This window comes from Sceloporus occidentalis, unplaced genomic scaffold (assembly GCF_023333645.1).
Source record: "Sceloporus occidentalis isolate IW3139 unplaced genomic scaffold, rSceOcc1.0.p SCAF_1, whole genome shotgun sequence".
Taxonomy (NCBI): domain Eukaryota; kingdom Metazoa; phylum Chordata; class Lepidosauria; order Squamata; family Phrynosomatidae; genus Sceloporus; species Sceloporus occidentalis.
In genome coordinates this window covers 75,770,436-75,783,254 of record NW_028316981.1, presented here as the reverse complement: position 1 = coordinate 75,783,254, position 12,819 = coordinate 75,770,436, and the positions used below count along the sequence as shown (strand labels likewise).

At 38.9% G+C, this 12,819-nt stretch overlaps 1 protein-coding gene across 2 annotated transcripts in view; it reads left to right on the top strand.

Moving 5' to 3' along the window:
* Positions 1-12,819, top strand: part of BSN (bassoon presynaptic cytomatrix protein) — a 274,395-nt gene that overhangs the window by 18,068 nt on the left and 243,508 nt on the right. The window contains exons 2-3 of one of the 2 annotated variants that reach the window (XM_089525751.1): positions 4,798-4,860; positions 8,612-9,011. In XM_089525751.1, the coding sequence (XP_089381877.1) occupies positions 4,844-4,860; positions 8,612-9,011 (417 nt within the window). In that variant the 5' untranslated portion in view covers positions 4,798-4,843. The remainder of the gene's footprint in view (positions 1-4,797; positions 4,861-8,611; positions 9,012-12,819) is intronic. The other variant, XM_089525741.1, reaches the window with a different exon arrangement.

Below are 12,819 nucleotides of genomic sequence, written 5' to 3'. Positions count from 1 at the left end.
CCTGCATGACCACAAGTTGAATATCTAGTATGACACTGGCTTTATATTGTAGGGCTGGCTGAAAAGTGAATTCAGCTTATGTTTCAATTTGTATTTCAATGTAAATTTACCAAATTTGCCCTTTTAAAATCTAAATATAATTTGGATTGCATTTAGGCCTTAAAATTCTTCCCATTCCAATATTTGGAATGCAGGGTGCAAAAAGAAAAAATATACAACATAGAAAACTATACCAAAGTGCATACATTTGAACCATGCAGCAGTGCATATATTTTGAAAAATGTGCACAAGAACATTTGGCTCAGTAGAAGAAAAATCACATGTAAACATTGATACGTATTTGTCTATTTTGAAAAATGCTCAGGGAAATACATCCACATTTTGGTACAGACTGTGAGTTTGTATGTTTGTTTGTTTTGTAATCCACTATGGAAATAGGATTGAAAAACTTAATTGGAAAAATGAGAACCTGCGTTTGATAGATAAATCCATCCATAATCTGAAGCCCTTTGATGGCTTGCATTAAGGGACCCATCAAATTTTCTTGAAAATCTGTGTTTGGGAGAGACTGGATTGTGCTCTTGATTTAAATAAATAAATATGCAAGTTCTGCTTGATTTTTGGATATTTCAGAATTTACCTATAATAAACATCTCTTCTTGGGGGACAAGTGAACTAATCTTCAGTTTAGCACAATGTTCAACCAACAAGTTTGCACATAATCAAAATTAAATCTGAGGATCTTTCTTCAGATCCTGAGTTCCAGATGCCATTGTAAAGATGGAACCATAAGCCAAATGTTCAAAGCTTTGCAAGTTAATTTTATAAAGCAGTTAGTTACAATTATGTTCCCAGGGCCCTCCAATAGGTAGTTAAGTACTATTATTGTTTTTTTTTTAAAGTAACTCTTTCCTGTTTCTCAAAAGTATCTGAACAGTTACTGGATCCCTGGTGCCACAGTGGTTAAATGCCTGTACTGCAGCCACAATGTTTTAAGTTCAATCCTAGAGGAGGGCTCCAGGGTCCACTCAGCCTTCCATCCTTTCATAGGTCAGTAAAATGAGTACCCAGCTTGTTGGGGGCAATTGGCTTACACATTGTAAACCTCTTAGGCAGCTCTAGTTCACAGATAAGTGGTCTAGAAATGTACTTGCTATTGCTATAACTTTTTAGTTGTTTTTAAAATCTGAATGTTATATGCTGTTGGCCTGTAGTACTCAGCCTCAGTACCTGAGAGTACACTATGAGGCATAGCATGAAGCAGCAGATGAGTTCTCCAAGACAAATTAGTTGCACACAGCTGTTTGAAATGTGATCTTATTTGTGGGCCCATGGGTAGGCCGTCATTATGCTGTGTGTTTCTCTGACATCAAAGCCAATGAAATCTGGAAAGCAATGATCTTGGGTTGTTTGTCTTGTGTTTTGCCATTAAAATTATTTTTGTTTGTTGTATGTATTAGAATATGTCACACACCACTCTGCAATGAAGGGCAGTAAATAAACAAATAAAAATAAATAGGTACATTACTTGGGGGACTTGAGAAAGAGAAGTACAAGTATTTTTTTGATATGGCAGCTATATAGCTCCAGTAACGCCTTGTTTCAACCTTACATTGTTTTCATGTCCATCAATCCTTCAAGGATGTCGTCTGTGGCCTGAAATTTCTAAAAATCTACTGTTGGTGTTCAGTTTACACTTAGATTAATTTTTATCATGGTGATTTTTAAGGCATTGCATTATTTAGATTTCAATCACAACATTTGCAAAAGAATCTCTATTCAAAGTTGCAGAACAGATGTCTGTGATGGTATGTTGGCATAGAGGTTAATACAGCCTAGCCTAGCCTTATCACCTTTTTTAATAGTAAGGCTTGTATTCAAGCACTTAGTAATTAACAACATATGGTTTGCTGTTTCTGCTTCCATAATTATTTTGCATACTTTTATAAGTACTTATGATTAGAGTTGGAAGATTTCCCAGAGATCCTATCATCCAGGTACCTACAAACCTACAGTCTTTTAATTAGGTGGTTTCTCTATGGGAATGGATTGTTGTAAATTTATACTCCATGCAAAGTGCTTACATTTTGTTAAACACTCTTGAAATAAAATGGTTGTGGCAATGCTTATTGTAAATGTGATACAGGCATTAAAACATTTGACATCAGTACTTAGGTTTGTGAAATATGTCATAGTTATCTCTGATAACTCCAGCAAGCTCTTTGAAGGTGCAGGCATGGCGTGTGGGAAGAGGGAGCTTAGGTGTTTCTGTTTCCCTCTTTGCTTAAGATGGATGAGCTCTCACAAATTCACCTCCAAGCAAATTCAGAAATTATCCAATACCTTTTGAGGATTTAAATTTTTAAGGAAGAATTAGGATTACTTCCCCAAGTTTTTTTTAAAGCTATGAACCTTCCTATCCTTGCTTGCTCTGTTAAATTTCAGAAAATCTTTTCCCACCAACTCCTTCCCTTAATCTACCTTTTAAGCCATGGCATCAGTGGGAACAACATTGGGGTGCATGAGGAGTTGCCTCTCTCAGTTGCTCTGACATAATGGGTAGCTGTGTTCTAGGGTACAAATCCCATGAGACCATGGGACATGTAGTTCTCCTATGGACTTTTGCAATTTTGCAGAAGGAGAGAAGGAAGGAGGGAAATGAGTAACCTGCTTCTTCTCTCTGCATGTCACCACCTTGTTCCTGTCACTGATTGAAAGAAAGATAATTGAACAGAAGGAGAGGATACCTGAACAAATGGAGACCATCTGGGAGGGCCTTTATAGATTACACAGGCTGGGGGGGGGGGGGGCTCACTAAGGCTGCATCTGTACTGCAGAAATAATGCAATTTGATGCTACTTTAACTGCTATAGCTCAATGCTTTGGAATTCTGGGATTTGTAGTTTTGTGAGTTATTTAATCTTCTCTATCAGAGAGCTCTGGTGTCACAACAAGCAAGAGATCCCAGAATTTCATAACATGGAGTCATGACAGTTTAAACATTGTTGAACTGCATTATTTCTGCAATTAGTTACAACCCACATCATAGCCAGAAAGAAAAATATGGGGGTATAAAGTTTGCACCTTCTTTGTTGTGGGGCCTTCTGAGGCATTTTGAAGAAACAGATTATAAGCCAGAGCTTGAAGAACTATTCTGACATCTCTAGTCCCCTCACCACGTGTGTGCGCGCACACACACACACACACACACACACACACACACACAGGTTGTGGGTGGGTTGTTTTTTTGTTTTGTTTTTTTGTTTTGCTTTTTTTTTTTTAAGATGACAGTTTCTCTTTTGCCTCCACTCCTGTGTATGCCCCTTTGCACCTTCTTTAAATCCCCTAAATCTGCAATATGTAAACCTTCTAGAGCAATCTCATAAAATCCTGACTTCTCTCAGCCTGTACTTTATTTCTCTTTGCACTGCCATTCCTGCACTGTTTCTGAGCAGGTGTCAAATCCTCATAGTAGCTGCTCCATCTTGCCTCCCTGCTATGCTCCACTAAGCTCAGATCAGGCTAGATGTGGTAAGATCCCTGAGCTATCCGGCTTCATCACAAAATATTTCTGTGCTTCTATTTTTAAGAATGGCTTTAAGGTTACTGTATCTCCTTGAGGTGTTGCAGTGTATGCCAGTACAAAAAAGTAGTTTTGGCATACTCTTGCAAAAGATCTACCATAGTGGTCTAATTAAATCTGGATGATACCCTGGTGAAGAAGAAGAACTGCATTACCTGTGTAATGTTGTTTGGCAAGACATAAGGCAAGTAATCAAGACTCTAAAGTATTTCTTTGCTGTGCGTAAGGACCTTTCAATGACTGCAAGTACAACTAGAATAAATAAACATAGGCCAATCAAACAAAAAATATCTTGCTTTTGTTCAAAGCTGGGTATAAAACAGTTTCCTTCCTACTTTAGTGACTGCTAGGTGAAAAAAATGGTGAAGGGCCTGGAAAGCCTCCCCTACAAGGAGAGTCTTGAGGAGCTGGGTATGTTTAGCCTTGAGAAGAGACAGTTAAGATATGATATGATAGCCATGTTTAAATATTGGGGGGGATGTCATATTGAGGATGGAGCTAGCTTGTTTTCTGCTGCTCCAGAGCCCCGGAACAATGGATGCAAGCAAAAGGAAAAGCGATTCCACCTCAACATTAGGAGGAACTTACTGGCAGTAAGAGCTGTTCAACAGTGAGACAGAGTCACTTGAAAAGTGGTGGAGTCTCCTTCTTCGGAGGTCTTTAAACAGAGGCTGGATGACCATCTGTCAGGGATACTTTGATTGTGAGTTCCTGCATCGCAGGGGGTATGATTTGGGTGGCCCTTGTGATCTCTTCCAATTCTATGATTCTAAACCAAAAATCTTTATTGGCATAGTTCCAAATTCTTAAGAAGACAATTATTTGTGTAATGTAAGTAACTGATGGCTGAAGATAGACCCAATAGAGGCATTGGGGAAAGTTGCCTGAAATCAGCAAGAATAATGAGATGGTAATTTATATCATGTTGCCAGAGTCCCAGCAGAATAGATGAGAAATTCCTGCCATCTGATTTTGTTTTACTCGACATTTACATTCCATTGATGAATGTACTTCTCTTCAGGAATTTTTAGTGTATATCTCATGATGATCAAAAATAAATTGTCATAAAGCATCTTGGTTTAACATTATCTGATCAAAATCTTCAGATAGTGTCACTGTGCAGCTGATTGACGTTAGCTGAGAATCTCCCTGCAAGTATACTTTGACAGTCATAGTTTGAATTTTACTATAGTTACACAATGATTCTCATGTAGGTACCGTTGGGATGCATGAATGCTAGAAGATTAAAGAAGCTGTGAAATGAAATCCATTTGCAGGTATTAACAGAAAAAAATAAAATTAATAAAATAACATTCTGTCACATAACATGGCACACATTTCTGTGGTGATCTAACAGTGATAACACCTGGAGGGTCTAAAGTAATTTGAAATAAACTTCATTTACAATCTCTTGGCAATGTTGCTATCAGCTGGAAGCAAGCATCTCTATGGTGAACAGCAAATATTAATGCATTTTATGTAGTTATCAATTTATATGAGATGTGGGAAAGATTTGTTTCAAAGTATCTTCATTTAACTTCATAAACAATGTAATTGAAAATGACATGTTACCTTGTGAAATTGTTTTTCTGTTTGTGTGTGTGCAGAATATGTTAGGGTATTACAAAACCTCTAAGACATTGTAAAATGGTTTCTCTTATTGAAAAATGCTTTCATTGTCAATGCAGTTAGTCATGTAAACAGAAAGGAGTAACACTATGAAGCAATGTTTCAAATCATTATTAATTAAAGCAGTACTTATTTGAAGTCATCTCAGTATGTTTATCCATTCTGAATTAATTCACTGTTCAGTGTTTTTTTATACCAAAAAGCAAAGAGAAAAAGAAAACATGTATTTTGTTGACCAGATTGATAGATCATTTTGAGCAAGAAACTAATGCTTTGAGGTTGGGACTATGTATTCTGAGAAACATAAAAAACTGCCTCTCTCAATAGAAGCCGATCACGTCGTTCTATCCCTTGTAGGATCATTTCCCCTATATCGTGATATCATTTCAGTAGTGAATTTTAGAGTGGCTATGCATTTTGCTGCTGCTCTACTAACATTTGGAAGTGGGAAATTCTTGTTGATATACTGCAAATCATGCAAAAATCCTCATTTCACCCACTCTTGCCTAAAAGCATAATGGAAAGCTTTGTGGACCTGCTCTTTTCCTTTCCTTTCTCTTTACTGACCTTGCAGCCATAGGTAAGAATGGGCACTCAAGCATAAATGATACTTACTATATATAATGGGGGGTTGGAGAGTTATTTACTTGCCATTTCACAACTTATTGTTGCATTGTGGTTGTTTCTTCTCTGTAGTTGGTTCCTATATCAAATTCATGGTGGCCGCCATAAGTTGACAGGTGACATTTGTGGGTCCTATCTCAGGAAAGTAAGTAAGTTCAGCACCTGAGTTATCCAGATGAGTTGAACATTGCCCACTCTCATCCTATCTCCTCCCTTCTCAAAACCACTAATGCTGACATAAGAAATCATCCTTGTATTCTTGGTGACCCAAGTGAGATGTTACCAAATTGCAGACTCCAGTGGAATGGCATACTTACTAAATGTGTAACTAGGACTAATCCACCTTATTACAAAAATTTAAGTCATAGACCTAAGTATATCTTGTAACAAACCTTATTACTGAATTTTGTCCAAAACTAACAGGATATTCATATCATGGTAGAATTCAAAGACATAGCCATGTTAGTTGGAAAATTAGTATACACAGGAATAAACAGGCATCTGAAAAAGGAGACTCAAGTTTATGAAAGCTCATGCTAGCAACTTCTTTCTTTCAGTTAGTCTCAATGGTGCTACAAGATCCCTTTGCAAACAATATACTCCCATTTTTATTTTAGTCTATGTGTAATGACGTTCTAGGCACATAGGAATTCAAGGTATTTGAGACAAGGGAAATTCATTTGAGACACAGGCCTCCAAATGGAGTATAGGTGCTTTTGGGTTTTGAAAAATAAGGAATTTATTAATACTGCATAGATTGTGACCATGGAATTGCAATATAATATTCTGGTGAGCATCATAGGGCTTGAATAGTCCTGAGTTATGCTTGATCCTGTCATATAAAGAAAATGGGTGGGAAACAATGAGAGTAACAGTTCTCTTTCACTTCAATTTTTGTCGGTGTAGATATTCTGAATTGTTGGAATATTCCCTAATGAGAGAAGTAGGAATGAATCATAATGTATATGCATGATTATGTGCTAAAGAAGAGCTGTTCCTGTAGTCTGTTTTAAAATCAGGAATAATGACCAAACAGCAGGAATTCTAAAACTCCATTGTAAATCACTTTGAATTTTTTGCCCAACTAGAAAACTAGCTTTTTAAAATGTCATGTAACAGCTGGATTATCTACCTGTTCTCTAGCCAATTTATACATTAGAAGCTGCATAAAAAGGATGGGATTGATTTCTATAGGTAGGACGAACCATTTCTCTGCTGCAAGGAGACCTTTATTTTGTTTTACCCCATCAAATAACCTTCTGCAATAATACAGATCTATCTGTTTGGAGTAAATGGCGGGATACAGACGGGCAGGAGAAGACGTCTTGGAGGTGTATTCTGCTGAATACGGAGCCTCCAGACCGCCCGCCCCGGGGACGTGCTTCAGGTGTCGGGGCTTCCACATGGGGGGCAGTGAAGACGCCTCACCTGGGTCCGTTTCGGACCCGTAGCTTCTATACCGCCGCCTCGGAGGACGCCGCAAAGAAAGGGGCAGCTTCCGCACGGGCGGCCCAAACCGCGGCTTTTTTTTTTCCTTTGCCGGCTGGCAGATGTGCAGCTGCGCAGCTGCAGCGCTAAGCAGCGGCGGCAGAAAGCCTATGGGCACATTTAAAGCGCCCAAGCCCCTTTAAAACTTTTTCCCCCGCTCTGCCCAAGAACAAAGGTGGTCTCCTGCCAGCTGGTGATCAGCTGGTGTTGGCATCCTTGCCCGCTTGCACTTTGCCAGTGTCACCAGCATCATAGATGCCTCCTCTCCTTTGGTCCCCGCGCTCTTGCTGATTCTGCAATGCACAGCCACAGCTGTCGCCGCTGCCACCGCTGTCCCCCTGCCATCCCCCATCACCTCCCTTGTATATATGTAAATATTTACAGTTTTAGCGTTTTTTATTGTTAGGTGAAAATGGCACAGGAATGTGTGTAGGGGCTCACTTTAAAGTCCAAACTTTCCAAGCAGCGCATGCGTACATGTTGCTCTAGGGTTAGGGTTAGGGTTAGGGTTAGGGTTAGGAGTCTTAAAATGCGCTGCAGCTGTGCTGCAGCTTCCACACCTGCATGGCAGCTGACGCTGCAATTAAAGCCTGACTGCAAACTGCGCATGTTCCAAGACCCCAACTCATTATGCGACGCAGCAGACACGGAGCTTTTAAATGGGCAACTTAAATTAGCGGCGTAGCAATTCTGACGTACCGGTGCAGCAGCTTACATACGCAGCTGCGCACGTACGCCGCAAATCAAAAAGAAGCGGAAAAAAGCAGCACCTTTTTAATGCCGCCTCTTCCCGCCTGGGGCGTGCAGGCGGCGTGTTCATGGCGGCATTCAGGTAAGGGCCGTCTGAAGGCTCTACCTTCATGACGTCATGAGCACACCCCTTTTTGCCCGTCTGTATCCCGCCAATGTGACTGATTTCTATTGGTTCTTGGCTCACATATTTCTCCCTCTTTAAGATTATAGATTCCTGGTAAAAGAGATAGCAAGCTTTTAGCTGGTTTGACTAAAAACATTCTGTAGGCCCAGTCAGTGTGACAAATTATTTTTAACAGCAACTTGAAAAAAATTGCATGTCTTCAAGAGTTCTAAGAAAAAGTTGCCACAAATAATGGTAATCATTGTATCAGAACATTTATCTATAATTTTAAGTTTCATTAATTTTTAATCTTAAAATTGGGAAATTGCCTTTCAATTTAAGTCCTAGGGAAGTATCTAAAGTCATTTTACCTATTATCTTAACTGTTTTCTGCAACCCAGTTTATTATATCTATGTTTAATATATTTCAGCACACCAAGAAGACCAGATCAATCAGACCCTTCCTTTGGACAGAGAGCAGCTTCTCCATCCCTGAAGCAGGCTGTTCAGACCAGTGAAAGCACAAGAGAGATAAGAAGCCATGGGCAGCCTCCACAACAGGCTGATGGGCCCAGAAGAACTCTCCAAGTGGATAGCAGGGACCAGAGACCAGGACGTTCACCATCTGCATCACCCGACCGAGGCAGCACCCCTACCTCACCATATTCTGTCCCACAGATTGCACCCCTTCCTAGTAGCACTCTGTGTCCTATATGCAAGACAACAGAACTCACCTCCTCTCCTAACCAGCCAAACTTCAATACCTGTACACAGTGTCACAACAAGGTCTGCAATCAATGTGGATTCAACCCCAATCCCCACCTAACTGAGGTAATGAATATATCAACATACATATAGATATACATGTATATATTGATTTTGTTGTGTGGCATTGTAGGTCTTATTACTTGCTTTATTACTTTTAATATTTTTACGTGCCATAGACCAAGTTAGCACTTGCACTGACAAAGGACTTCCGCACTGAACTTTCTGGAGATTATTCCAGAGATTTGTAATAATGAAATCTAGACAAACAGAGCACATGGTCATATGCAGATTCTGCTGAGAGCTAGGCTGTGCATACCTAAGGTTTCCCTGCCAGTCTGTAGAGCTCTTTTCTGCTTGAATTGTGGTCTGAGACCAACACATTTTAATACCTTCAAGTGATCTTCTTTTTCATTATTCTCACTACAGTGAATTTGAAAAAACTTTCAGTGATGGAAAATCCAGTCCAAACACAATGATTCCTTAATCACTATAGAGCAGTAAGATTCTGCTCGTGTATTTTCTTCATTTTCTGCATTTTTCTGTATTATGTACCAAAGTAAGAAATGAAAAGTTATTAAAGATTTACTTTTTTGGAGAGCATGAAACAGAATGCTACAAGACATTGGACTGTGATGCAAAGTGTATCTAAGCAATGAGGACACTCACACATAATTATAAATAATTTTACAGCAGTTACAGTTACACAGCAAAAGGAGTGAATTATCTCTCTGTAAGTTACAATTGTAATGTAACTTAGCTATGGTGTAAGTATTGCAAAAAAAGCTCCAAGTTCTGTTTTTCACCAAGAAATGTTTGGACTTTCTTTGCTTTGTTATATAACAGGATGGAAAATGAGAGGAAACTAACTGCTACAGTTGTTTAAAATGACTTATATATTTATGCTTATTGGATTGAATATAATGATACATTTTCTTTCACTGTTTGTTATAGATGGCATTCCTATAGGCAGCTGAATAGAGTGGGAAGCAAAACTAAGCATTTGAATATCTCAAAAGTTGTAGGTGTCCATCTTCAGTCCTCTGAGTCATTCTCAGAGGGCTGTTCCAAATCAATCTTGTACAGTTACTTGTTCAATTAAAGTTTTCAAAAAGATGGCTTTTAGTCTGTTTCAGCATTGAAAAAAATAGGAGCAAACTAACTACTCTTCTTTCTCAGGTCTGTGCTAGTCACTTCAGATTACCTTCAACTGAACGTCAGCTTGCAGAAGGGTTGAACTGTTGTAGCAACAGATGAACACTTCTCAACCTCAACCTGGGCATGAGTCTTGTGATCTGAATGAAACATTCATGAGGGTTCCATGACTATGACCAGGCCTAGCACAAAATTGACAGCAAGTGAAATGCCTGACTGCATATCGTATATCAGTTGTTATTAAATGGCCATTGATAGTCATGTGGGAGTGATCGTAATCAGGGCACACTGAGAAGGGCAGGTAACCTTTTCCCATTGTGTCATGATGCAAACAAAAAAATCCCCCCTGAAGCAACTTTTTATCCTAATAGCAGTTGGTGACAAATAGCAGCATTAGCGGATGACTTTTGGCTGGACTGTGACATGAAGGAAAGTTTTCAATCCCTTTCCTAGACATCATGAACTCAGTCATAATTGCCCATAGGGCTGCTATTTCTTGACAAAAACAACATGTCAGATAATTGATGTGCATCCCTATAAATTTAAGTGTATTCTCTTGGTTTTGTCATGATATGAAGCCTATACAGCAATGCAGCTTGTTGCTTAGAATTTCCAAAGATGGTGTCAGGGGGAATATAGTAGGTGGGAAATTTGGGAGAAGTAATGGATATTAGGTAGAACACCTTATTATGTCAATTTGGTTCAACAGGGTTTATTCATGCTAGCCTTAGTATGAGAGTCCAGATAACAAGATACCATAGTTAGACGATATTCTTATGTGATGGTTAAGTCACTTCAGCATGTTTCATGCAAGGACAGATGCCATAATACATCATCCTTTAACAAATAGTCCTTCATTAATTATTTATGATTAAAATTGAATGAATGATTTGTTGCAACATTTGCTTTATGCCTTTCTTCATTTTAAAATTATTTATGTATGAATAAAGTTGCAGCACCCTAACCACTATTACTGTTCAATCTCAATTTATTTCAGTGGAATTGGAAATAATAAGAGTTTGTACAGCAGCTGTGCTTGAAGTATGCCCCTGTTGTTTTAAGGCATATTTGCCTTAATATTGTGCCTAAAATATATTTTCCAATGAGTGTTCATTATGCTTTTCAGTTTAGAGAATTGGAATTGAATTTCTTGAAGGATACTAAAAAGCATTAAAAGGCTGCAAATAAATAAAAGGATCTATAAATTAAAATTAGTTAGCAACCTGTTTCAGAATTTGTCCATTTCATTGTTTATTCTAGCAAGGCAGAGAACCATTCTACTTGATAATTCCTTTTTGCTTGCTTTGTTTTTAAGGGGCTCATTCCCACTGGCAGGATGAATCGCTTCCTGATTTGCTCTTGCCCAGGTTTGGAAAACGATTTCAAAAGATCCCTGGTTCCCACTATGAAAGGAGTTAGAATGTGTTGTTCTAGGTTGTCTATGAAGATACTGGCATATTGTGGTGCCATGAACATACCCATGGCAGTGCCATTAACATTAAGGTATATGTTGTTCCCAAAGGTGAAGTAATTGTATGTGAGAACAAACTGACAGACTTTAGTGGCTAGGCCTGATAAGTTCCTATTTGGAATGATGCTCCTGATGACTTGTATTCCATCTTTGTGTGTGATGTTGGTGTATAGGGATTCCACATCCATAGTGGCTAAGACAGTGTTTCCTGGAAGGTTGTGGATGGACTGTACAGTGGATCCTTGTTATACGCTGGGGTTTGGTTCCAAGATTCCCTGTGGATAATAAAATCCATGGATGCTCAAATCCCATTAATTATAATGACATAGCAAAATGGTGTCCCTTATAAAAAATGGAAAAGCAAGGTTTGGTATTTGAAATTAATACTTTTTTAAAAACATTTTCAAACCGTGGATGCTTGAATCCATGTATAAAAAATCAGTGTATAAGAAGGGGCAGATGTATCTTCTGTGGGAAGTCCATGGTGTCCTTCACATAGCTGGGGGTGTTGGTGGCATATGGTTTAAGAATATTGTCCATATATTTGGAGGTACCAACTGTAAGTGTTCCAATGCTGGAGATGATAGGTCGTCCAGGGTTTCCCTGTTTACATATTTTGGGTAATAGGTAGAATGTGCCTGGTCGAGGCTCCTGGGGTGTGTCAATAAGGATTTGGTTTTGTGCCTCCATGGGAAATTCCCTGAGCAACCTGTGTAATTCCTTCCGGTATTCCTCTGTGGGATTGTTAGATAAGATTCTGTAAAATGTGGTGTTGGACAGTTGCCTTTCCTGTATGTAGGCAGATTGATCTATTTTCAAATACCTAAAATATAACCATTGTTATTGTGGTGGTGTCCCTTCAAGTCATTTCAGACTTATATGAAAGATAAAGAACAATTCTTCTTCACTGCCCCAAATCACAAGTTTAGATGAACTATGGCAAGTAGATTTCAGTTAGGTACTAATTGTTTGCTTAGTGGTTTGAGCATTGGACTACCACTCTGGAGACCAGGGTTCAATTCCCAACTTGGCTGTGAAATGCCCTATTGATCTCGGGCAAATCCCATGGTCTCAATCTCAGGGGATGGCAATGGTAAACCCCCTCTAAAAGAAAAACCCATTATAGGTTCACTTTAGGGTTGCCATAAGTCAGAAATGACTTTAAAGCACACAACACAGGGGTAGGAATTGTTGCTAACCAGAAAAGCTGCTGGCCATAAGACTCTTGCTTGGCTATTTGAAGAACTA